This window comes from Centrocercus urophasianus, unplaced genomic scaffold, assembly GCF_019232065.1.
Source record: "Centrocercus urophasianus isolate 14NV4802_14NV808 unplaced genomic scaffold, USGS_Curo_1.0 seq_19, whole genome shotgun sequence".
Taxonomy (NCBI): Eukaryota; Metazoa; Chordata; class Aves; order Galliformes; family Phasianidae; genus Centrocercus; species Centrocercus urophasianus.
Window position 1 is genome coordinate 723112 of NW_024884744.1, and position 27438 is coordinate 750549.

General features: G+C 44.5%; 1 protein-coding gene across 3 annotated transcripts in view; it reads right to left on the minus strand.

Annotated features, from left to right (window-relative positions):
* Positions 1-1211: 1211 nt before the first annotated feature.
* Positions 1212-27438, minus strand: part of GPR149 (G protein-coupled receptor 149) — a 107713-nt gene continuing 81486 nt past the window's right edge. Inside the window, exons 1-4 of one of the 3 annotated variants that reach the window (XM_042820816.1) lie at positions 21646-22614; positions 20424-20616; positions 18493-18968; positions 1212-3736 (exon numbers count right to left, since the gene is read on the minus strand). In XM_042820816.1, coding sequence (XP_042676750.1) covers positions 3164-3736; positions 18493-18968; positions 20424-20616; positions 21646-22614 — 2211 coding nt within the window. In that variant the 3' untranslated portion in view covers positions 1212-3163. Of the gene's footprint in view, positions 3737-18492; positions 18969-20423; positions 20617-21645; positions 22615-27438 lie in introns of those variants that run through there. The other 2 variants (XR_006169164.1, XR_006169165.1) reach the window with 2 other exon arrangements.

Here is a 27438-nt window from a genome sequence, read left to right on the forward strand (position 1 = left end):
AGGTCAGAACACAGCGCTCTCCTTTCAGAAATCCAAACTGAGATTCACCCAAGTCAAATTCCTAATGATTCCCTAAGGTCCAATTCCTGACCAGAGCACAGAACTTGTCAGGTGAACCCTGAGGTGAGACACAGCCGGAGCGGCGCCATGCTACAGCTCTGACCCACGGAGGAACCTTGCTGCTGCACAGCAGCACTGCAGCACGCAGGAGGGCCGCCTCTATGAAAAGATTTGTCTGAAAGGACTGAAGGTCTTCCACATCACCTTGTTTATAAAACAAACAACAGCGTTCAGCCTACAGGAGTGTATGGATAATGCAGCTGCTACCTGGGACTAGAAAAGCAGAATTTATTCTGCTCTGAAAGATCTGAATCTGCAAAATTCATGAGAGAAACACAGCAGTCAGAGCTTCACCTTGGAAATCATTATAGTGATACATACCAGGAAGAGGAATCATGTTCCAGAATATATGTATCAACCTCAAATCTATAAAGGTAAAACAGTGTGTAAGTAAAATTTAATTATTACTTTCTATGAAATAGCATGATGCTGTCAGTTGCATATCCCATCATGACCAGAGTAAGAAATGTACCTTTCAGTACTGGGCCATACCTTCTACTTCAATTAGCCCTTCAACTGAGGCATTTGGGATTTGAAGCCTGGTTCTGCTTATTACATATTTGCTTTTCTTGTAACTCTATTGGCTTAACTTTCTTCTCAGTGCATGTGTGTGACAACAAAGGGAAACTCCAACACACTGGATACACTGCTTACCTAAGATTATTTCCAAAATTCTTCTGAAGCTTCTTGTTTTCTACCCTTTGAATTACTCAACAGCCCAACTCCTAAGAGCAGGGGGAGGGCAGGGGCTGATGCAGGTCACATTTTCCAAGGGACTTCCTCAGTCAGTTGCTATGGTGTCTGAGCAGAGATGAGGTCTCTTTCAAGTCACCTTCAAACAGTCCTTGACAAACACTTTGCCCTCAAATGTCAAGCTGTCACTGAAATACATTAAAAGGTGAGGCAGGATAAACAGAGGAGGAAGCCTTTTTTTTTTTTTCTTAAAAGCTATAAGAATAAGCACTTAAAAATGTAAATCTAAATACATTTCATAGAGTGATAAATGAAGACACTTTGAAAATTACCAAATACAGGAACCAGGAGTTTTCTCTTAGCTGTTATCTACTGAGTAATTACAACTTGGGCTTCCAGACACTTTAAAATGTTTAATGATGTGAGTCACTAAAATAAAATACAGACATTCAGACATTCACACATGATCAAATTTACAGACTCATTAAAGAAAATGTATTTATCACACCAGCAAGAATACATTCCAGAATCAGGTCGAGCTCAGGGTCACAGCTATGCAGATTTTTAATGCCTCCAAACCTGGACACAACCTAAATGCACCTGTCAGAGAAAGTGACCAAACTGAGGCAGTGATGCACTGCATCCTCCCTCACAACCTTCTTCTGGATTGAGCACGTCTGTTGCTATAAAGCAACTTTCTGAGCTCATCCTACAAACACAAAACAAAGCAATACATCCAGAGACAGCAGAATGTGTCCCTGTGCTGCATGCACATGGATATCAACTATTCAACAGACTTACCACTGATTGCTCCATCTACTCTAGTTTCTTGTTAAATCTGAAGTGTAACACAGCACTGAGGGGTAATAAGAGCCTTGAGATAATCCTATGAGAACCTTTGTTTTCACCTTGGAAGAGCAGCACATGAAAAGCACATCTGGCACAGAGCGACCCACCCCCATCACAGCCGCCTGCAGTCTGTGACCCTGATTCTCCTCAGCTCTACATCACTGTCACACAGTGATCATGGCAGCAGGCCTGTTTTGTGGTGGTGAAGTGAGAAGCAAATCGCCTGTTCTTTCCACACCTCTGTACTGAACACAAGCTGAGCTTGTTGGCCCTTTTGCTCTACCTGTTCATAGTCCATAAAGGAATGCTAAATAGGGCTGTTCTTACTTTTCTATGTTCGCACTGAATGGATAACAGGGTGACTGCAAACACCTAAATTATGTTGTCACTCACTGAAAATTGAATCTATTAATTAAAGAAGTGGTGTAACTTTCAGTCAAGCCTCTGAAAGCCCTGCTGAAGTCTATTTCTGTCCAGCTAAAATGAACGACAAAATCTCAGAAAACAAGCTCTCATCAAAAAGCATTAGACTTAAGGACTTCATTCACTGTTTTAGCATTGAATGTGACAAGAAACAGTCTATTCACAAGCTTTAGTTTGATTGGGCTCTAGGGCTTGAGATTGGGCTCTAGGTTTCCTGTAAGGCAGCACAAGGATAGGCTCCTCCAGAAGGTGCTCCAGGGCAGAAAGCTAATGTGGGCAATCAGCCTCAAGCTGAGGTCAACAGGTAAGCTGGGTCTCTAAGTTCGGCCTTCTTGAACAGCCCTGTCCCCTTTCCTAAAAGATCAAGGAGGCAGAAAATGGCAGACTTTAGAGTAACCAGCATAAAATCATCCAACATCTGACACACCCGATGAAAGAAATGTCAAGCCATGGGAACACATTTTTACAGCGTTGATCTTGTAAGATGTGCATGCTAAAATTTCAGCCCCCCACATTCAAAGGTCTATACAATGGCCACTTACAGAGACATTATGTATCAATCACGTGTGGAGCAGTACAAAATCAAACCATGTAGGCCACATACAATCCCTAACCAAATGCATGGCTTAGTCTTAGGCTTGTGCTACATATTTCCAGTAAATGTTTCAAGTCTGGCACACCAGCAGGAGAACTGCAACAATCACTGAAACCTGTTACATCTTCATGGATGCAAAGCTGTTCTCTCATTTTCTGGCTTCCCAAAGACCACCCAATGCCAACAAGCATGCAAGGTTGTCTTTTAAGACTTTATTTAGGATTCCTTTCAGATGCAAGTCTTCCTCAAATAAAGAGATACGTAAATAAGTTGAACTTCATTACGCAAAGCTGCAAAGCACTGAAGCATTTGTTTTCCCATTTGTAAATGTTAACTATTTAACAGTGCACCCAAATAAAAATAATTTATATGCTGGGAAAAAACAAACCCAAAAAAACAGTTGGCACTGTATTTGTTAGGGTAACTTGAGTCAAGAGGAGCAGTGTCTCCTGAATCAGTTTAAACGTTTAGATTAAATGTCTTTTAATTGCTGTTGCCATCTTCTTCCCGTTTTCTGTACGCTTTATTCAACATCTGTATTTCTTCCTGATAACCACCTCTCTCCATGTGCTGCTTTTTACTGTTCTGCCGGTGAGCTTCCACCGTGTCTGGAATTGTTATGTTAATATCGCTGTCAGGATTGTTTGATGGTATGAAGAGTGAGTAGGAAGCAGTTTCCCCTAAATCACATGAGACAAATCTGTTTTCCTTCCGTGAATAGCGTAGGGATGGAGATCTTACCTGTGTGGAGGACTGGCTGATATTACTGATGATGGAAACAGTATCCAGAGCCTCTTCATTGTCACAAATTTCCAGAACCTCTAAATGAATTTTAACACTGGTGTCAGCAAATGAATTAGGGCACTCCTCTGGGTTGGGGTCATGACCAACGCTTTTAGATCGATACACTTCGATTTTCTTTGAGGTGGGTGTTATCTTTTGTCCTTCAGTGCTTACCTCGTAGGTAGACAAGGAGAGAGTTTTTCCTGTGGGTGCCTGAAGTGACACAGTTCCTTGAAATGCACACAGAGGAATAGCTAAGGCCCCACCTGATCGCTGAAAAGAGAAAGAAGGACCATTATCTAGTGCTAACTTCAGAAGCCAGCATCTATTACAAATAACCAGTCACGCTCAGGTTGTTCACCTGTTTTACTGTGGTAGGCTTTTCCCTGCACTGTTTTAGGAAGCCGGTGTTTAAGTTAACTGTACAGTTTACTGAAGAATATAAAAAGTGTTCATCATCATGCGCTTCAGTATAAGGAGTGAAGTCTGAAGTGACTGTGATCATTTACAGCTCATGGACTCCTTATGGTAACAGTCCAGCGTTAACATTTCATTGCAGCCAGTCCACAATGAGACAGCCAGCATTAGCAGGCACCTCTCTAGCCAGCAGCGACCTCTTCAAGTGTCTTCACTTAATTTCTGCTTACTTCCAACTGACATGCTGATCTCCTGAGGCTCCATTCAGTCAGCAAAGGAGAGAAATGGCAGCAGAGAACTTTACAAGAACTGGACCCCATGCTGACAGCACCTGTCTCCCTTGGGCACTTAACTAAATTGGGTGCCACCTAGCAACTGAGCTAAAATCCCTGAAACAGCTTTACAGATACCATTCAACAATTTTTTCATGTATAGACTTACTATTTTTATGATGGAAATAAGTATAGTATCAATAGGAAATCTACAGTAGGAGTTTTCACCACGGTGGTGGTCAGAGGGTCCATCCAGGTCTCACTCCCTCCCACGTTTCACACAAGTCCTAGACACCAATATGGATTTCTCTCTAGTACAAAGCTGAATTATCAGCAGAGAAATTTCCATACGCTTGAAAGTATAGAGATAAAATTTAGTTACAGCTCTGTAGTCCTAAAGGTCACCCTCAAACAAAGAATTTCCAACAGTTTCAATGAAAGAAGTTTCAAGAGGCTGTAAATAAATGAAGTCATTACACAAAGAAATCACCATGTGTGCCTACATGGAGAACAGAAGCAGTGTGCTCCTGTGTGGACTGTGGTTGCTCACTCAGAGGCCAGCTGTTATGTGCTCCTGTTCACAGTGCTGCAGGACAGATCCTGCTCTCTTCCTCACCTTACAGACTGGCATTTCTAACTGTGGAGGTCAGCCATTCAGTGATTCATGTTGCAGAACAAACAGGCTCATCCTCAGCTACTCTGCTACAACTGGGCTTTGACTGTTTACTGAGAGGTGCAAGGATTTGCATCCAAAACCAACTTCTTATCCACTAAAGAAATACAATTAAAACAAACCTCAGCTTTGCCAAAGGCACATTCCTTGGCAGGCAGTGGAAGCACTGGCCTGGGACAGGGGAGATCACATGGAAGGGCTGCACTGGTCAGACAGAAACAAACAGAGACTGCTGAAACTGGGAGAAGTGGCAGAAATTTCCCACCCAAGGCACTGAAAAGCTGCCAGCCACAAGGTGATTCACCCTGATCACACTCCTGCACTGTTCTTGCTATGATGCTTTCAGGGCTCCTTTTGTTAAATCTACCTCAGGTATCCCCAGATCACTGCTATGTGGAGTGCAAGTGTACTCTTTCAGTGCTGCAGCTCCCTCTCCAGCTGCAGTGCTTCCACACTGCCTGGAGGAGCAGATCCCAGGCCAAACTTCCTCCTCCTGTCCTTCCTCTCTATGCAGACACACACAGGGTCCCTCCTCAGCAGCACAGACCTTTCTGGAAGATTTGGGAATACAAAAAAATAGTACAGCAATCATGGGATAAAGTGAAAAAATAGCAAAGCATGACATGAGTGGAGCAACCAGAGGAAGACAAACGGTTGATTTATCAGGATGTGGAAGTCTGAAACACTGAAGAGTTTCGATAGCACTCATATTTCTTCCTGTGCAATGCAAGGGAGGGCTGAGATGAGACAGAGACAGCTGCCTAGGAGAGCAGGGATGTCTTTTTGTCTGTGGATGCTGGGACAGATCTACCTGCAAACAGAAGATAGCCCACAGAAACCCTTCAAACAGGAGCAGTCTTCCCTTGTTTACAGGGAAACACTGAGCACACCCTTGGAAGCACAAGCTCCAGTGTTGTCCTCTTGGTTTACTGACCTACCCTGTGCAAACAGTGTGAATACAAAGAAGGAAGAGGAGGAATAGGAAAAACAGGTCTAATACTGGCAGCAGGGAGGAGTGTGAGCACTGCTTAGGAGCTGAACAGAGCTCTTCCACTTGGAACAGTCCCGCTTATGTTTCCTTTCCAGTAATACTGAGAAACTGAGTAGAAACATTTCAGGTACTGGAAAGGTGAAATTCTTCTTGGGGAGCTGGGAAAAGCAATTACTTGCTCATTATTAAAGGCAATGCTGTGATGAGACTTCCACAGAACAAGGCAGACCTTACAACCACACAGCTCAATCAAGTGACACATTACCTGACCTTCACTAAAGAGCATGAGAAGGAAAATAGGTTTCATTGCGTGCAAAAATCTTGCCAGACTGTGCCTTAACACGGTCCTTCGACAAAGAAATGTGGCTGACAAAATGCTAGCAGCTGGCTTGCCCTGCTGGAAGGAAATCAAAGTTGTATTAGTCTCCTCAACGTATCTGTCAGACAGAAAAGGTGCTCAAGTGTTCTTCTCATACGCAGTTATGGAGACAACAGTTGTGCTGTGCACTGAGGCAGCAAAGAACCCACACATGATTGTCAGCTCCAGCATCTCACTGCTAGCTCCCAGTCACAGGTGGGGTACTGGGGCTCCTGGAGAACAGCTCTCTTAAGGGCAGGCACCAGCAGCCCTTGTTTTAAGGGAAGGAATGGGGCACTTTTTAAAAGCACAGTGCTGTCACTTGTATTTTCTGTAGTAACCAGGATCACTCCTCCAGGAAATATGTAAGTGAAACTATTTTCTTCTCTGTTTTCTCTCCAGGAAGCTCTCGTCCACTCATCTTCCACCTCAGATGCTTTACTAATGCCACCAGAGGACAGAGCAGCAAATTCAGATCTGGATAAGATCAAGTGGGCAAAGCCTGCTAAGTGTTCTGAGCAGTGTTCACGGAGGTGCAAGTTCAGTTTCTGATAGTGCAACACACTGAGCACAGATAGAATGGTAACATGCATTTAAATGGTGTTTCCCTGGACACTGAGAGACTGCTGGGTACAAGCCCTGCAGCTCTGCTTCCAGCCCACCTCGCTTCAGCAATCAACACTGGAAGTCCTTGCAGGGTCAGTTAAGCGTGTCTGCATTTCTGGCAGTTAATCAAGCTCAGAGTCTGAAGGACTGTCTAAAAAAGCACTTACATTATGCAGAAAGACATCAAAAGAATATGAAAAAATAGGTTAAATAAGAAGTGATTACTTTGCTGCAAGGTTACATTCTGCTATATAAAACACTACAGATTTGTCAGAGTGCATGTCAAGATGGAAGATCTGTCGGAGGGACCTGGAGGACAACGAACAACCCTCACTTGCTGCACTGACTACTCCTGTTCTGGAGAATAAGAGTTTTCCAATGATGGCAGGATTACTGGCTCTCTCTCTGTCTGTCTTCTGTTGAGAAATTGATATTCACTTTTTGCAGTGAAGCAGACACACCCTGTCTTATGTGCCTGGTCACCAACCAGGAAGCCCAGAAACTGAGTATTTTCAACTAGGAAAATTCCAGTAGAAACAGCAGCCAATTACAGACACCTTTAACTAGTTCTACAATTAAAAGTATGCAGAAAATTAAGCCTGTTCTGGTTCTTAGATCTACTTAAAAATACTTATTCTTTACATGCACATAGGCATACATACACAGAAGTGTTTATTTATTGTCCATACACATATGTACAGAAATACACATCTTTTTACAATTCATGTCTTCATTTCTGGTAGTTCTGAAGGGTTCCTGGTCAGAAATGCTCAAATGTTTCAATTCAAAAAATCATGGTATTCCCCAATCAAAACACTCTGTAAGCCAGAACTGCCATCTCTATGCTGAAGCTGGCTTTAATTGAATCTCCTAAGATTTGCCCAGTCTCATGGAAGTTACAAACTAGCACTAAGCCCAAACTCTCCCTCTGGAGGATTGTTTTCTGCAGGTTTGCATCACAGAAACATCAGGGTGGTAATTTGTGAGCTTGTTTACTCTATTTTCCATGCATTTCAGCACTCAGGAGTGCTGCAGGATCTCCGAGGCTGTGATGCTCACCCCGAGCTCCCTGCCAACAGGAGCTGCCCTGCGTGGTGCTGCTCTGTGTGCAGGGCTCACTCCCGCTGTGCCTGGTTGCAGGGCTCACTCCCGTGCTGCTCCTGCTGGAGGTGGCCGCGGGCTGTTCTGTCTGCTGGAATCTGGGACAGAGCTCTCTCTGGAGGACTACGTGTACCAGCACATGCATTTTTCAACAAGCCAAGACCAAAAATTACAATGAGGTAAATCACAAATGTACTTGTACCTTAAGGAGTGCCGATGCGTTCTGAACAGAGAAATCTCTACATAATTGATAAAGCAAATGCTTTCGTTATTAAATTAAATCATCCACCTCCCAGATTTCACAGAAGAGAGAAAACAGTGGTTGCTACAAGGCAAACCTTCAGCAGCATCACTGCAGTTTCAGGCTGGGCTCTCCTCTCCCATGCTGGCTGATTCCAGCAGGTCCAGGTGAGCACCCTGACACAGGGGAGGTTTCAGCCTGCACAGGGACAGAACCACATCTTACAGCTGCTGGTCCGGGCAGGGCAGTGAGAAAGGGCCCGCAGGAGTCACCTGGCTTACAGCTTTCATGGGCCCTGCTGGGCCACCTACAGAGCGCAGGAAATCCACAGTCTGCCCTGAAGAGAAAGCAAGTTTTTGACCTGTGACTTTTTTGAGAAGGGAGGAAAGGGGAAGGTAACTTTCCTGCAATCACTGCATTTATTTCTCCTCGCAAACCAGTAGAAAAGAAAATAAAATGCCCTTTTCTATCTGGCTTTCAAAAAAAAGTGGTTATACTTATGTGAAAAATTAATAAAGGAGTATTGAGCTCAAAGTACACTTCAGGAAATTTTTTTTTTTATTACTTGTGAAAGCAGAGCCTCATTCTACATGCTGGTGAGCACCTCCTGAGGGTGTATGGGACCCCCTCTGCCCCCTTAGTGTCTGCAGGACTCACAGCAATTGGCAGAGCTGGGCACTTACAGAAATGTTACAGTATGACTGTCATCAACTTTGAATACTGCTTCTGATGCTATTTACATCTGACTCTCAAAATAATTTGTTTAAACTGTAGTTTACAAGTGATCAGTAACTTCTGCTGGAAGAAGCCAAGAAAATTCCTTAAGGGTAACACTAATATTCCAGGTACCAAACACTTCTACACGTATTTTGATTTTCTATTAAATGTGGCTGGATTCCTTGTCCTACACAGAGCTTAAACTCAGTGGTCCCAGTTTTTCAGTGCCTGGATTAAGCGTACACTTCCCAGGATTTCTTGTTAATATTTGTTCCATGAAGCAAATCCCTGCCAGAGCAGGCAAAGGAAAGTCTCACGGCTCCATTCTCCAGATGGTTATCAATCAGTGTTTCCTTTCCTGTGACCAAAGGTGACTCTGTTCCAGAAGTAAGTTCTTAGCTAGGAAGCCCTTGCTAGCAATTGAAATCAAAAATAAATAAACTGTTCAGCAACTTACATGACCTGAGTGGTGGCTCCAGTCATCCACAGCCCAGTTTGATTTTAATGACAATAAGTTGCCACTGCATTACTGTCAAGGCCAGTGGAGAAGAAAGGTTAACAGGGGAAAGAAAGGAAGCGCGTTAACAGCCTGAAATTGCAACACGATCCAAGGGAAGCAGCACACCTGGAAGATACTCCAGTGCACCTAAGGTAAGAGCTCTCCTCTCTGACTATGTGAAAAGGATGCATCCTCAAAGCAGACACCCAACATTTGCTGTAGCTGCCCAGGCCTGGCTGCCTAGCGCTACGTGAGGTGCCTCAGAGCACCTGAGATGTGCTCAGGAAACCGCCAAGTGTAACACAGGGCTGGAGGGAGAGCTGCAGCTTCCTAAGGCAGCCACTGGAGCACAAGGCAGCTGATCAACTCCTGCAGCCTCTCAGCTGCTTCAGTTGACTCCAGCGTAAGTTAGTTGGTAGATCTGCTAATCATTCCATGAGTCACAGGCACTAGAACACTAAGACAGGTGTATCATCAGCATTAGAGGGAGGCAGAGCTTATGTCAGTGCACATCTGCCTCTGGGAAAGGCAGGAGAGCTTTGAAGTGAGCTCACAGAGCAGGAATCGTCCCCCAGTGCTGCTGAGCAGCACAGTGCAGGGCCATGAGCAGGAGGCACGTTTTGCTGTGTCCTGGTCCAACACCACTGCCATGGGACCATGCTGCCTCCCAGACAAAAATGTCAGTACTATGAATAAAGCTCTAATGAATTTGTATTCCTAATGACTTTGGTGGAATATGGACTCCAGCTAAAAAAGTTTGATTTCAGAACATTTCCAGTAAAGATTCCATCACTTCCTTTCAGAGACAATGTGTTTTCTGTTAATTTCAAAACAGAGCCTTAGTCTTCCTCTTTCCAAAATTAATTACTATGATGACTTGCCCTTTGAGAGGCTGTCTGCAATAAATTTAGACTCAACTCAGAGTATGACAAGAATAGACAAGGTCACCTCAGATGACCTGAAAGCCTGGATTTGTTACTGGTCCGCCCCATCTGGACAGGCCTTGGACCCAAACACAACAGAGGCACCCAAGGTAAGAAGAAAAAAGAATACCAGCACTGAGGTCAGAACTTCTGTACTCACCTGTCTGTGCCTGAAGCAAATGAGCCCAAGGCAGTCCTTCAGTGCTGTATGGGAGATGACACACTCACGTTAATTCCCATTTCTGTAGCAGCTGCAAAACCAAGCCTTGCCCTTTTCTCCACACGTGGTGAAGTTTATTTCATTTATGTACTGCCACTCTTAGAAAAAGTTCTGAGGTTGTTTGCAAGCACCACTCTAAGAGCCCTTCTGCTGAGCAACAGGCACTGTAAAGTTAACCTGAATGTGTTTATGCTTTCTAGGAAAATACAGTGATCAACAAACGTGGTGAAGAAAAGCACAAGCCCTTAACATATGGAGAACTTGCTAGCCTAGAATGTACTGGCTTTACTGGAACAGCTTCTATTACTCCTACTCCATTAGGTGGCATTAGACTCAAGATACAAGCATCCCTTGAGAAGAGAGCACTGCTATCAGCCAGTGGCAGCTTCCTGCAGCAGTTAGAAGATGGAGAAATGCTACACTGATTCCAACTTCCACTACTTGAAGATACAGGATGAGAACGTCGCCATAAATTAGCACAGATGCAGCTGTATGGCTGGTGGGAGGCAAATACAATCTTCAAGTCCATTCATCGTTTACTGGAATGTTTACAGCCTACCTGGAGCAAGACAGACCCTGCATATTTATCACTGCTAAAAAAACTTCAAACTCCAGACACAAAGAGATACAGCACTGACTCCTCCTAAGTGAAATGATGTGCACACTTCCCCATTCTCTTCGCAGAGAACATAAATACATGCTATACATGAAGTCTTTTGAAAGAGTTTGCTTGAGGCAAATCACAAAAGGAAGAAAAAATTCAGCCTATAAAGATTGCAAGCCTGGCAGATTTCCACTGCCTGAAGGCTCCTAACTAGAGGCAAAAACATGCATGGAACATTTATGGACAGGAAAGGGGGATACACTGCTATTTTATGAGATGTTAAAGGTAACCTTCAACAATGCAGCTGAGAGAGATTTAGAAATGACAATTTTTGGCCTCCCTCTCAATCACAGCTGGCCTATATAGGTATCAAATAAGAAACACTGCCACATTCTCCTTTCATGCCATTTTCCTTCCAGAGAAATCACCAATGGAGCCAAACTTTACTCCCAGAACTGAAGGTAAGAGGACAACCAGCTACAGCATGTTCCATGACAGTACCATCTTCCAAGCAGCACACAGCTTCAACAGAAAATCAAAGACATCACATGTATTTTCTGGCAGTTTGCTGTCCAAAAATCTAAATCAAAGTGATTAATACCTTTCTCACTGCTTCTTTATGGCCTGAAAATAACAGGACAAAAAGTTCTGCTTTCAAACCATGAATAAAAATGGGCAGCCTTCTGCAGGGTGCCTGCTGCTCAGAGACTGAACAAAATGTCATCTGCTGCAACACTTCTCATCTCGCTTCCCTCAATCATCTCAGGCAAGTGAGTGGTGCCGGCCAGCTGCTGTGCCTTTCCCTGCAGCCAGCACTAAAAAACATTCAGCTCCGTTAAGAGTTACTTTCCCATGAAGTACTGGAGTGGCTGTTGGCACTGGACGTCTGAAATACCAGCAGCTCTTGTAATCACAGCTTTGTGAACACTGACAAAATCCTGCTAGTTATAATGGAGTATTTACTAAAAGCTGTAATGCCTGCACTCAGGGGCTGATCCAAAGCACCCGATACCCACCTCTGCGACTTACAAACTTTGATAAAATGTGCCATGCTTTTTTTGTCTATTTTGATGATGTCTGAATAACCAAAGGACCCATCCACACCTGCTTCTGACTTCCCCACTTCCAAAGCTACGCAGGGACGCTGCCTGGCTTCACGTCCCCAGGTCCTGCTCCCCTCACGAGCAGCCCACTCCTCTCACCCACCCCTTGTCCAGCTGGGCTGCAGGTGAGCTCCACGGCTGCAGCCACTGCAGGGCTGGGCCTAACCAGAAAACCTTTGTGCTTTTATCTTCCAGTGGGAATCGGGGAACTACTTCAAACCTGCAAAGATGAAGTCTCTTGCAAAGATTCACTGCTTGTGCTATTTTGAACCTTGGGGTCCTCAATACTGGCCAATTCCCACTTGGCTGAAACTAATTACCTTTTAGTGATCACTTCTAGTAGCTGATGAAGTTTTAGCCCAGCGCACAGCCTTGCACCATTAATGCTTGAACACAGCACAGCTGAATGGTTCAGTCCTGCTACACCACAAGCCACTCTGCAGCTGTACCTGTGCCAGGTGATGGAGCAGCGCCTCGAGCTCCGTGCTCTGCTCACTCTTCAGTAGAGATGCACTCCATCTCTGGGCCATTGCCTACACCTAGTAGCACAAGCTGCCTTCAAATATGATGGAAATCATGCCAGAGCTCAGTAAGATTTCAGCAGGTCTGTCGCTGCACAGCTTGCTGGAGTTCTGAGCAGTGTACACAGGGCTAATCTAGCCAGCATGTAATGCCTACTCTGTGGGACAGAGGAATAGGAAACTCAAGGATTAACATTTCTTTAGTAACTCAGAGAATACCACAGAAAACCATCGTACGATGATTACAACCATCTAACACCTCTGAAAATCTCCTGCTATAGACACAGAGCTGGGAGGAAACGTACAAGATGGCTCTGAGGGACAGAAAAAAGGGACATATCTCCAGAGCACTGTGTGTGGTTCAGCCTCTTGACTTCCATTAGTGATAAAGGGGAAAACCCAGCTATGTCCCTACCCTGACAACGCAGCCCAAAAGGATTTTTTTTGCCTATAAACACTGTTTTACTGCACAGCAATGCACGCAGTATTCCCATCTCTGCCTTCATTTTGTCAGCACAGTCATTGCCATGTGCAAGCTCTGCAGCAAGACAAGATTTATGGAGGCTTTCCTTTTGCACTCACCTTTCCCATGTTGCTACAAAGGCAAAATGACAGCTTTTAAGTGAAAGGGCTGAGTAAAATTACAGGAAAGTATTAGAGAAAGAAAGAATAAAATGGACATGACACAGCAGGAAATTGCTTGAGGGGAGAGGTGAGAAAAGGAAATAGGTGACATTCAACTCTTCAAGTATCAACATGCAAGAAGACAAGTCTATCATCCAAAGTCACCTACTATTTAAGTCAGCATTACAGAGAAATGTCCTCATTGCAGGTGGACATTATGGTCTTTATAGGTCCCTCCCAAACCAAGGAACCTGTTCCATTCCATTCCATTCACTTCTATTCTATTCAAGCACTTTGCATGTATTATGCCATGCTGCTCCTTCCACATACTTCTCAGTAACAGGGACCCAGCTCTCATGCCGCCCCCCAGCTGCCCTCAGGTTTTGTTCTGTTGAAATGGAGGTCCTGCTGCACGCTCAGAGAGCAGGACTTCTACAGCAGAGCTACCTATCAGCCCCTGGCTGCGAAAATATATCTGGAAGAAAGGCCAACACGAGCCAAGGAAACTGCTGCACTTCTTTAGAACTGTGATACACTATGGATAAAAACCTTTATAGAAGAAGTTCAAAGATGGATTTTCTGTAGTAGCAGAGATGAGTGGCTGCTTCCTCCTCTTCCCTCCTCGCCACCTGTCATTCGTGTTCCCAAGTATTTGTGTTAGGAGTTTGGCAACTTCCAACACAAATACTTCTCAAAAGCCAATAAAAAGGGGTGTTCGTAAGCTAAAAGCACATCAGTGAACTCTGTAAGGAATGTATTTTTCCCTGTAACTACACTAGATTCTGTTAAATTTGCTGGTACTTACTCATCTATTTTTAAAGGCTTTCAAACCAGGTAGTAGAACAGAAATGATATAGAATTTTTGTGTGAGAAAAACGCATTCTGATTTCCTGCAGGACAAATCACTGCCCTTTTCCAACAAGTATGTGCAAAGGGACTGAGGTTATGTATCCTGGGCTGCAGTGCCAGCAGGGAGGTGATCCTGCCCTTCTGCTCTGTGCTGTGAAACCTCACGTGGGCTACTGCATCCAGACGTGGAGTACTCAGCAAAGGAGAGATGCAGAGCTGTTGGAGCACATCCAGAGGAGGGTCAGAAAAACGATCCTAGGGATGGAACACCTCTCCTAAGAGGACAGGCTGAGAGCTGGGGCTGTGCTGCCTGGAGAGGAGAAGGCGCTGGGGAGACCTGAGAGCAGCCTGTCAGTACCTAAAGGAGCTGTAAGACAAAGGGGACAGACTCATTAACAGGATGTGTTGTGACAGGACAAGGGGAGATGGTTTCAAACTAAAGAAGGAGAGATTTAGATTGGATATAAGGAAGTTTTTTTACAATAAAGGTGGTGAGGCACTGGCACAGGTTGCCCAGAGAGGTGGTGGATACTCTGCCCTTGAAGACACTCACAGTCAGGCTGTTCAGGGCTCTGAGCACCTGACTGAGCTGCTGGAGTCTTTGTTCACTGCAGGGAAGTTGAACTAGATGAACTTTAAGGCTCCTTTCCAATTTAAACAATTCTATGATTTTATGATTATATGTTTTTGCACTAAGTTCTCAAGCTGACTCCCTGTACCCTCTGCTATGCAGAAATTCAGCACATAAGAACACAGTTACCACACCACTTGCAGCTATACAGAGAATTTATCTGTAATTGCTATTCTTCCTCCTACTCTAAGTTATTACAAGTTCTGCTTATTGAACAGAAAGCTGGAAGTACTCTAATAAGCACACCTATACTTATTTCTGTTATCAAGCACTTACAATCTGAAACTACTGAAGATGAGGGACTTTCATCCTGTTAGGATAATCATCCATTTCCTGGGAAGGTATGCTATCTTCTCCCCAGTTGGCAAGCTTAATTGGCAAAGCAAGCAGAAGTACAAGACCAATAAATGCCAGAGAAAGTCTCTGTCCTTAACACGGTGAATGATGGTGAGACAAGGAGAAAGTGACTTTTCTTAGATACTCGGGCACTTCCTGGCAGAATGAACCAAAGGGAAGGCTTCCACCTAATTTAATGTTTGGCTCCAAGCGATCTTTCACTCAACATGTATCTGAGAAGTGCATTAAAGTTCTTTTTAGAAGGCTTGCAGGAATTTCATGCACTGTCCTTTTTCACCAGCAAAGCAAATGACAGCACTGTGACACTCTGAAAGCTCGTGCTGAATGTCAGAAAGAAAGAGATCTGTAACTTAGAAGCCCTGAACTTTTCGGCCATAGGAGCCCTAATGCCTGGCAACTGCACACTGGGTTGTAACTTGGAAAATGTCAGAAAAGGATGAGTTAGGACTCCTTGTAACACAAGTACTCAAGAAGTCTGTCCAAAAGTGACATATAAACCCCTGGGCACACGCAGCCAGCCGCACGCAGTCATTGCCAGCTGCTTCCCAACAAGATGCTTCCACCTGTTCAGAGCAAAGTCACAGGTCTAGCAATTTGAAACGGCAGCCATGGGAAATGGGAAAAGGAAACCTGTCTGGAAACTACAGCAAGGAGAGCCAAAGGGAGATAATGGCACACAGCAGGGTGGAAGAACTTGGAGATTAAAAGCAGGTTCAGTCATCATTTACTTTTGCCCACAAACAGCAGTTCATCACTGCACACTGCAAGGGAGCATTTGATTTTTCATGAAAGGGATGATCAATTGAATCTGAAATATCAAACAAATTCCTACTTTGGCTCAATTTATAAAGTTGTGTTTTTCAGAAAGAGAGGGGATTCTGCTATTGAATACGAAATACATCTTATACATCTAATCTATGCCCAAGGGTCTGAGCAACCTGCTCTAGCTTTCAGGTCTGCCCTGCCTGGAGCAGGAGATGGATTAATTGACTTCCAGAGGTCCCTTCCAGCTTGAAGCGCTCCGCAGCTCCTGTGCTGTGGGCTTCATGCAGGATCCAACCTCTTTCACATGGAGTGTAATGCCAAACATCTACTGAACGGCACAGAGCACAGCAGAACCCTCAGAGCTCACCTAACACCTGGCTGGGCAGCCTGGCTTTGGTTTCTGGCTTCTGGCTTTGGCTTCTAGTTTCCGGCCTCCTGCTCTGCCTTAGTGGGGAAGGTCTGAGGTAGCAGCAGGTCTCACAAGCCAGATAAGCAGGGAGAGGCTGCACCCATTGTGGAGTTCACTGAATTGACATGTTGGAAAGATTATCAGAAGCTCCAGTTTTGCAGAAAAGGCAACAAAAGCACGAGTTTCCCCTAGCTCAGCACTGCCTCCAGAATATGAGGTTCCCTTAAACCATAATAGCAATAAAATATTTTAAAAATATTTTAACATCCTCCATTTTCATCCTTGGACATCTGTTTTCTGGCTGCTCACGCACTATGAATTGAAAGCTGATCCTGACTGCTTTTAGATTCCACCAAGAGAAACTTGCAAAGAGTAGGCAAAACTGTCCCTTCAGGTACCTTAGCCAATTTACAGCAACAGTACAGAACTGTGACTACGTCACATCTAAAACATTCAGATGATGTTCTTACATGCACACAAAACCACACCGGTTTATTGAGAGAACGGGTCTACGTCTATGCTGCCAGATCAGTGTGTACATTTATAATGCAGACCAAGATTTTGAACTGGAGCACAAACACCACTGCCTATGGAAGGCACCCACAGCAGGTGCAGGTAACACAAGGCACCACTGTCCTTTTACAGTCCTTAGACAACCCTGAGATGTTTTCCAGAGCCCAGTATGTGAAGAGAGCAGCATGTAAACTCCACAGGGACAAGCAGCTGCTGCACATCTCTATTTCTACTAGACGTGGGCACCTCATGCCCATGTTTGGCCTTTGGTTGGTAACATCAGATTTTTAGGAAACAGAAAACTTCGTACTCGCTGCCAGGCTAACAAACAGTTGACAAGGGAACCACAAACAATCTTTATCGTTTAAAATTAAGACACTGAACATTTTTCAGCATTCAGCCTGCAATAGCTGTTGTGACATTTTTGCTCTTAAACAAATACTGACTACAGAAAACAGAAGCTGGCAGTTCTCCTCTGTGTTCTGACATGAGATAATAGCTGTCCTTTTGCTGGATCCAGTTTCAGCCTGTCATTCCACAAATGGCAATTCTGGGCAATTCTCTCTCCCATCTTTTTACTGCTGAACCCAACTGAGAAGTTGAAGCAGAGACTCTCAGCATGGGCACTAACAGCAAGGATTGTCATGGCAGAACAAAAGTGCCTCCAACCCAAGGAACTCCCTGATCCTGCTGTTGCTGACAGGGGACATCAGCCCGACAAGGATAGGATTCCTCCAATGAGGACTCAGCACTTGGAACAAGCAGTGGCTATGCAATCTGATCACTAAGAGCAAACCCCAGCTTCTGTAGTAATGGGGGTACGTTTAACGAGATACATCTATAGGTGAAAGAGTCACAAAGCAAGGAGCTCTGTATTAGTTGTATATGATATGTCCTTAAAAACTATGGGTTCTGATACTTCTCTTTAAGCTATGAAAAGCTCTTTCAGATTCTATAAGCAGACAGCAAACACGAGGGCGCAGAATCAGGCCCCCTGTGCAATACAGCTGTGTTCATTGACATCTTTAAGAAACCATTAAATTGAAGTACTGACATGTTAGGACTCCACCTTCAAACCCTTTTCTCACAGAGCTAAATGATTACTCAGAATTTCTTCCTCCTGATAATTGTCTCCATTCTAAAGGAAATGGATGAAAAATTGCTAGGCGTCCTCGTGATTTGACTGAAACTTGCATTCATCTGTAGTTCCACCACTCAGGTTTGTTTTTTCAGTTCTTCCTTTTTCCCTACACAAAATGTAAGCATGACTGAAATGTCACCAGATACTTGGAAATACTCTTAAAAATACAAGTTTTTGGAATCATCTGGAGAGAAAAATCCAATTCATTAAGATGAATTAATAAAAGTCATACTGAAATCTTGCTAGATTATACAGGTATATGCAAGGTAATAATTAAAAACCTATGATTAAGGAGACAGATGAGGGAGCACTGCAGGACCAGAATCTGCAACAGGAGTGAAGTTACTAAAATATACAACACTGAGAAAGTTTTCTACTAAAAATAAATATGCTATCAACAGAACTAACAGAAACTTCACTGTAAACAAAAATTACGCCTTACTGACCAGTAACTCTTATTACAAGAGAAAAATAAGGGCACACGCCCACTTTACCTGCCGAGGGGTCCTCTCTGATTTACTCCGGCACCACTCCCAGTCCGTGAGCTCTGGTTTGTGGCCCTCCTCGTGCGACAGCCTCCTCTCGGCTCCATCCGCGCTCCTGCCCAGGCCCGAGGCCGTCTCTCCGCGCACCCCCGCGGGGCCGGGCCGGCCGCTGTCTGTGGTGCTGAACCCCGCCGGACCGGGTCTGGCGCCGTCCGTGGTGCTGAGCCCCGTGGGGCCGGGCCGCAGGCTGTCCGCGGAGCTGAAGCCCGCAGGGTCCGGCCGGGCGCTGTCCGTGGTGCTGAGTTCTGCCCGCGCCGCGCCGCCGCTGCCTCCCTTCGGCGGCTCGCAGGGTTTCTCGCAAACCAGCAGGTTGTGGCACGACGTGGATTTACCATCGCCATCGTGGTGGTGGCTCTCGGGGGATATTCGATAGATTCCGTAACTGTGCTGGAAGGAAAGGTTGAATTCGAAACCTCTGTGTTTGGCTGAGCAAAAAGGAATGAAATGTTGTATCAGGAAGAGTCAAAGCCAACAAGGAAAATAACATTACGTACGTAATTAAACTTACATTCTAAAACATGGAACACATACTCCAGCCCCAGAGATAACCCAAACCCACATCCCATTTTTTAATGCATACTGCTACGCATAAAAAGAAAGAACAACTAAGAATCAGTATCTCAGATAGCACTGCCTTGTCAGTGAACTCAGAAATGCTGCATTTTGAAGTCTAGGGATTCCAAGAAACTGCTAGGTTGCCTGCCATTTTCTTGGTGCATCATACTTTATGGACTACACACAAAAAAGTATTTGAATTTTGTAATACCTTTCTTTTCCCCTCACAGCCTGTTTCAGCCACAGTCCTGAAGGTGAAAAACTGTACAAAACGATGAAACGTTTCTGAGTACTGAAAATCGACCTTCAATGCAAATACTTCTCTCAGAGTACTTTAAGAGTTGTATTTTCATTTGTAACTCAGAATACAACAGCTCTGCACAGACACATGAACACTGGAGATTTATTTCACAAATAACTGTGAGCAGGAAATTTATGGGAAAACATTATGCAAAATTTGAGTCATAAATATCACGTTACCCACATTTACAGAAACCTAAATGTGGTTTTCACTAGGGGTAAGTTCACAGAGTTACAGCTGCATTTCTCTGTTTACTGCCTCTCTGAGAGTTACCACATGACCAAGTTCATCACAGAAAGGACAAAAGTCATGTAGCATCTAAAGAGACAGGCTGTGGCACAGACAGCACATTCTCCTGCAGCTGGTTTTACCTGGAGGCACAAGGAAAAAAAGGCCATCAGAAAATTCTGAAGAGGTTATCATATAAAGGTCTGCTATCCTCAGTTACCTTCAGGTAATTTTTATAAGCATGCAGTAAACGTGAAATTTTTGAGGCCACAGCTGTGTAGTACATCTTCAGCTTTGAACTGACTCCACAAACGTACTGGGATAACGACCTTTCCTGGCCTTTGTGGCTTGCTTTCTTGTGTCACTATGATTTCTATTTGGCTAGCTATAGGGCAGGTGTGGAAACAACAGCTGTTCTCCTCCTTATAATTTCCTCACAATTAACACATTGCTTTTCCCCATGCCACAGTTAACGTGGTCCATGTATTTCACCTAGAAGTCAGATTCTGGCAGATACATCTTGGAGAGGAGAGGGAAACTAGGATACAGAGTTCACATTCAGAGCTCTGTTGAAAGCTCTGCCAGTGACTAGTGAAACTCAGCAAGCTTCCAAGCCCCATCATCCATTAGTACCAGGCAGCTTACTTTTCTCCAGCCATCTGGCCAGAACGCTGTGAATCGCTCACACCGCTCCAAGTGACGTTCATGTAATTCAGATACTGCGGGTGAATGACTTCAAGAACTCTTACTAACTTCCTAACTACATTCCAGCTGAACGTCAGCCTCCCAGCCTTACTTTTGAGTTCCTCTGAAGACACAGCATATGAATTCCTCCTGCAGTTTATGATGCAGCCACAGGGCAGGTGGATCCAGTGCTCTGACAGGACAAATACCGGGGTGACGGTGGCAGCCAGCAATGTCAGCAGGAAGCTAAGTGTCTCAAATGAAAGGCTTTGATAGCCAACGATGTGCTGGACAACCATTTGTATCTGAAAGGCAGGACATTTTGAAATTTAAATTGCTTTAGGCACATGATATACTTCCAGGAATAAACAGAACATGAATGTGACACAAGTAAAAGTTTTCAATGTTTGTATGTTCAGCCTAACAAGCTTTTTTCTAAGAGACAGCTGAGAAAACATACTGTCAAAGATTCTCCTCATTCTCCATTTCTGAGAAACCTCTTACTTGAGCTAAACATGAAATACAGATGCCCAAATACCATTAATACAGGCAACTCACAGTCCAAGTCCACATCTCAGAAGAGACTGCTAGCTCAGTCTCTCCTGCCTGGTACTGAGGAACTCCACCTCCTGATGGAAAACAGGAGAACTTTGTATCACCACGACCATGCAGCAGATGCTCTGTGACACTCTCTTTCAGTTGAGGAAAGCTTAGCTGCTGTGTCTACACATACTCCAGTCCCAGACATAACTCAAACCCAAACCCACATCCCATTCCCTCAACCTCCTCCTTCCTAACTATTAATGACTATATCTGTTCCCAAATATACCAGCGCATGCACATGAAAAACCACCTGCCCCACCACATATACTCTTCGTATAGAGATTAAAAAGATACATACAAATCTCATTTTTCTAAAAAATAATTTTTAATCTAATTTTTCAGCCAGTTTGGCAAAGGACGTCACTTACCGCTATGGGGAGGGGCACAAAAACTAGCTTACTAATATTCACAGACCCTATGCTGAAAAAATGCTCATCAGGCAGCTAGAAACACAAAAAGGTGGACCTTATTCATCTCTGTGCTCAGGTGATACAAATGATGTGATGACAGAGTAACATCTGACAAACCAGTCTCTGTCAAGCCTGCAGAAAAGCAGTTAAATTCATGTAAAGCGGTGCAGACACGTTCAAAAGGACTTTTGCTGACACAATGTACACTGTAAGGAACAACTGCAACAGCTACTGTTCATCTATTTCAATTCATGGCACATCAGCTCCTGCCCCATTTAAACATAAATAAACATGAAAAAGCAAATCAATCTGACAATTTACCATCATTGGAAGCCAGAGAATGACTTTTGTCAATGCAAGAATCAGTGAGAATCGTTTCTGGGCAAAGCCCACTGTGAAGCTCCTGCTCTTTGCGCTGTTCGTGCATCGGGGCTCGAGTCCACTGCCCTCAGCCACACCTTTCCTAAAAACTGCCTTTGAGCTTTGACACGCATTTGGGAAATGCTTCAGGGTTTTATCCACAGGGTCCACTGGTGACAGACATGGGGTGGCAGTACTGCAGCCTGCAGGTGTCCCAGGGGTGATGTAGCCTCGAGAGATTTCCTGGTAGTCGATGTGTAATAGCTGTTGTTCATCTGAGCACAACAGCTGGTAAGTTAGAGGGACAGACAGCACTGTGAGGAGGCAAAAGCACAACGAGTAGACAATAAATAAGAATAAGATGTAAGAGCTTGCATGGTCTGTGAAGCAGCCCCATGAGGTGGGGATGTATCTGCCCCAACCACAGAGAGGCAAAATGCAGATGAGCAAACTGATGATCCAAATGCTGAGAATTGCCCACATGATGCTCACTCGTCGTTTCGAAGCACTGCAGTTCATTGCCTCAGTTTTGTTGATGCTATAGAAGTTGTAGGAAACTATAAGAGACCCTTTCAGATTGCTAGAAATGCCCTGGAATAAATATATAAGAGCTGAGGTGGTGCACAGAGGCTGAGGAAGGGCATCACCCGACCACTGGGTGAGCATGAAAATAATCACTGGCACAATGCTGATCAAATCGTCTATTGACAAAGAGGTCACAATCATTGAAATTGTGGATTTATTCTGCATTTTAAGCAGGGAAACTAGTGAATAAATGCTGCCCAGAAGCACTGTGAATGCAATGATAAAAGTCAAGCAAAACAGAAAGACATTCAAAGTTCTCTGCTCATTAGGTTTATCTATAATGCCATGATTTTCAGCGAAGAAGCCTGTCCCATTGAGTGACAAATTACTAAGCATCACCGACATTGTCCTCGGCAAATGTTGCTCCTTGCCTTCTCACTGACTCTGCAAGTTTTCACAAGCTGAAACCATAACTGTTAGTTCCACGTTGCAAGTTTGTTTCCTTTCTTTCTTTGTAGCATCCGGTGAAGAAATATTCGGGTTTAAGCTCCCTTGATAACCAGAATAACTCATGCTCTTGAAAAACCAGGCAACAAAGAAGTACCAGAGGTGCTGGAAAAAATACAGCTCTTCATAACCCTTTCAATACTGGAAGATAGTTAATTCAGTCTCTTCAGGTAATAACAAGCTATTCACTTTTGAGAGATATCAGGCAACGTGCCTTACTCACGAGTTCAGCTGAAATGAAGGTAGAGCACCAGGTATGTTCAAGCTCAAGGAGAATAATAGTAGAAATGGGAGGCTGTTGGATTCACCCTGTGCTGATCTGAGCTGCAGGAGGGAGGAGTCAGAAGCAAGCAGGATAGCAGAGAAATGGGGAGTGAGTATCTTCCCAGACAGAGCTGCCTCTTAGCTGGATCAGTGTCCCTGCTAAGCCCCACCTCCGATGCTGACACTGAAATCCAATGCAAATACTCAGATCTGATGTCAGCCATAAATGTCATTCCCGTAAAGCCCATGGCTGCTTCGTGGCTGTGCATCACCAGCTGGAGAGCTGCTTTTATTCTTCTGCACTTCTATGCTCCGAGCTTAGCATGGTAAGAGCTGCGGGAGCCTTTTATGAGGATGAAACAGAAGGCTGTGCCTGCCTTTTTGTATTCCTACTCCCCCTGCAAGCGTGTGTGCATGCATGTGCACACCATATGGATGCTAATTGTACAGTTACTTAGTGACAGCCCTTCATTAATGACAGGCAACAGCCATGCACATCAGCAAGGTGCTGCCTGTCTGCGTGTGGTGTATGTGGTCTCTCAACTCAGTCTGGGGTTTATACAACTTCCATTTCCCATGTGATTAAGATCGAAGTGCTCACTGCCTGCTCTAATCACACTGGTAGAACCACAGCCACGTGCATTTCGGTATTTACAGACATTTTTTCATAAGAAAATACAATACTGATAAAGCTTATCAGCTGACAAAATTTACAACACTTGGACAGTAAGTGAGCAGGTAAGTTCAGTGCAATCTTCTAGGAGAACTCTGCCTCTCTTTTGTTTTGGGCAATACTCTGCATTCAAATACACGACAGAGATGCAGGAACAGTATTTTCTGAGTAAGGACTGCATGGTGAAGCTGCTCCAGCTACACCGTAATCTGTGTAACACTACAAATCCACCTGTTAGTAAGGACCCAATCTCATTCAGTTCCACTCATCAGTAAGGGAGCACAGAGCCAGCCCTGGTTGCCACCTGTCCTCCCTCGTGCTGGGGCAGCACGGAGCTCCCAGAGGTGCCAGAGCCCCCAGAGCAGGCAGACAAAACCAGTACATGGCTGCGGCTCTGCCACAGCTAGCCCACAGTGTGAGGAGCAGAGCCAAGGAAATCCATCATCTGTCCTTCACTCTCAGTTGCCAAGCTGCTTGGCCACAGCACTAGGAAGGGCTGCACTCACAACCAGCCAGATCTTCAACCATCTTGCCAGCAATGCACAGTGGCATCCATCCTGCCTTCCACATGAGGCGCAGTCCTGGATCTGGACCATCCATCTGGCCTTTAACTCTACAGGATTTGACTTGGCTTTTGTGATTTATCCATCCTGATGGACGACTGATTGTTAATCTGCGCTGTGCCAGTTGAAGGCCAAGGCTCACTTCTTTGTATTTACAAATCACCATCACCTTTGCTCCCACAAGTCAACATTAAATTAAGGACAGTGCTCTAAATCTTTAGATTAACAGCGTGAGCCGGGTCAGAAGTACAGTCAAGAGATGAGAAGAAAAAGGAGCATCATTCACCCTCGTCTGGACACCTATTAGAGTCTGGCCTTCTCAGGAAACACGTGGCCACCTGTGAAATATGCAGATGCACGTCTCTCTCCCACTCTTAATTCCTCAATTTCTTTTGACAAAATGATCATTTTAGTCACAATCTGATGGTGTCGAGCCACTCAGTTTTCACAGTTTTCATGAAAATGAGAAGCTGATGAGAAGAGACAGACTCTGGTGGGCTCCTCAGCCAGGAGACAGACCGCAGCAGAGCCCAGTCTCTCCCATGTGCTGGTGAATACAAACAGAGACTTTATAAATATTCCAACAACAAAAGAAAACATCAGCTGGGATCTATGCCTTCCCAGCTATTAACTAGCTCAGATGCTGAACTGCAACAAACCAGCTTAAATCACTCCAGCACATCTTAGTGTCTCCTGACACATGATCAATCACTGTCATTTTTAAATTCTATGTTTGTTTTTATGTTCTGCCTGTGTTGTCTTCATTTGCCCTTGTCACATTACTGTGAGGTATTCAGAGCAATGTTAATAATGCCTGGGAAACATGTTTTACCTGGGAAATCTATATTACCTATACAAATTTTTGCTCCTCTATCCCAAGCCATTAAACCTGCACAGGATGTGTAATAGCTCTGACTGCAGCTATCAACCAAAAATTTTCTGACAACTCCCCTATTATGATCTTCTCTGCACACTTCTTCACTGTCTACACTTCACCAGCTGTGCCTCGTGGTATCCTGGACTCGTGTGTCCAGTACAACCTGAGTCTGAAACCTCTCTTACAGCTGGAGCAAAAGAATCTGCACTAGGATTCACTGTTCTCTTCTAAAGTACAAGTTCCTACTGCACCATTTCAGAACTTAGGGGTACACTACCTTTCTAATTCCAACTTCACCCGTAAATTTCACTGAATTTTTTCAGATTCAATTAGACTGAAGGTGGCAAAGACAGGTAGGCAAGCAGAGACGTAGGCAGTCTCATCACAGCCCCCTTCTACTCCCATGTTTTCTAAACAAACAGGAGGATATCAGTGTCAAAACCACAACGGATGACCTTGCAGAAACCAAGAGAAAGAAAGACTCACTTATCTGCTGCTACGTCCTTCATCGAGACTGCGTCAAAGAAAGCAGGGATTTGTGGATCCTTACCACCTATTCCCCTTATTCTCTGCATTTAGACTCCTGGATGACAGGAGGGTCCCAATACAACACTGTCTTGTGCAATATACATTCATTTATCCCGGTGCAAATTTTCTGTGCTAAAGACTGGCCACAAAGAGAGAATATGTAAAGCGTGAAGATCTCCTCTCCTGGCCTCATTTCAATCAGCACTGCACAACAGCAGCTCTTCAGAGAGTCAGCAGCATTCGGCATCTATGGGAGGATTTCTACGATGCTGCATGCAGCAACTCAGGAATGTGTGTGAAGTAAATCAAGTAGCATCCCAGAACCATATCGTATCACGGACGGCTCAGGCTGGAGGGGCCCTCAAAGATCCTCCCGTGCCAAGCCCTGCCATGGGCAGGCTGCCAACCACTCCATCAGCACCCATGGCCCCATCCAACCCGGCCTGAACGCCTCCAGGGATGGGGCACCCACAGCTCTCCGGGCAGCTGTGCCAGCGCCTCGCCGCCCTCTGATAAAACATTTCTTCCCCACATCCAACCCAACTTCTCCCTTGTACTGTAAAGCCATTCCCCTCGTCCTGTCACTGTCACACTGTGTAAAAAGCTGGCATAACCGTATATAATCCCACAAATGCTTTTGTAATTTACTCCTCAAAAGCACTTGTTTTCAGATTTCTTCCTTAACAGGCTCTCAAAAAAAATGCCAAACCAAATGATTGGTTTTTGTTCTACTGGATTCAGACATCGTTTTCAGGCATAAGATGGTTAGACTGCAGCTTCTTATTGCATCTGCTTATTTGTTCCAGATGAACTTCATCAATGGTGGCTTCTAATCAAAGGCAGACATTTTATTCTTAATCCATTTCCGCTGCAGCTGTATTGCTGTGCTGTAGGGAAAGGGTGCTTACTGAATTTGAGCAATTAGAGCAGTGTAAATCAGAAATAATTCCATTACACCTAAAATATGATTTAACTTTATATACTCATTGTTGGCTGGACTGCAGCGTCTCCAACTCAAGCAAAACAGAATCATGCTGTGCAGATGCTCATTTTAAAAGCAGTGGATTTCTGCTCCATGCAGTAACACGTCACAAGCTGTCCCTGTGAGCAGCAGCACCCTCTCTGAGCAGATGTGCTAATTCCAAGAAATGCCCATTGCCAGACCACCATGACTCCCTTCTGTGCTGTAAACACAGACAGGAGATTGAGACTGCAGTGAACTGAACGCTTTTGGTGAGCTGTAGTGTTAGTAAGAGACAGATGGAGCTGGAAGTGAGAAAGCCCCAATGTTTCCACTGGGTGGGGTACAAAGGTGACGTGCATGTCTCTCCCTGTGCACAGCATGGTAGTGAAAAATGAAAACACTGCCAAAACTTCGGTGAGGTCAGCAACAGACAAGATGGCTGAAATGAGAATGAACCCATCTGGTTACACTGTACACACATTACCAGAGATGATCAGGTGCTGTCATTCAGGAAATGTGCCAAGTGGGGAGAAGAGAAACAAGCTATTCTAAGGTAACAGTGATTCCAAGAAGGCAACAGTGAAAAGGAAGAGCTATTAAGGAAGAGGCAGTATATACCAGGAAGAGAAGGGACAGTTGCATTCAGGAAGGCGTTGTTCTTCTAGTGGATAGCAAGACAGAGACAGTAGCAAAATCTGTAGCTATTAAAGTTGAGAGAAGCTCAAGTCTGGATAGTTAAGACATGGAAAATAACACGTTCTCCAAGCTGCGGTGTAATGGCTCTCCTGAGACAAGACACTTCGCCATGTCACTTTCTTTGAGCAGCCACCAGCTCAGTGAATTGACAGGAGGA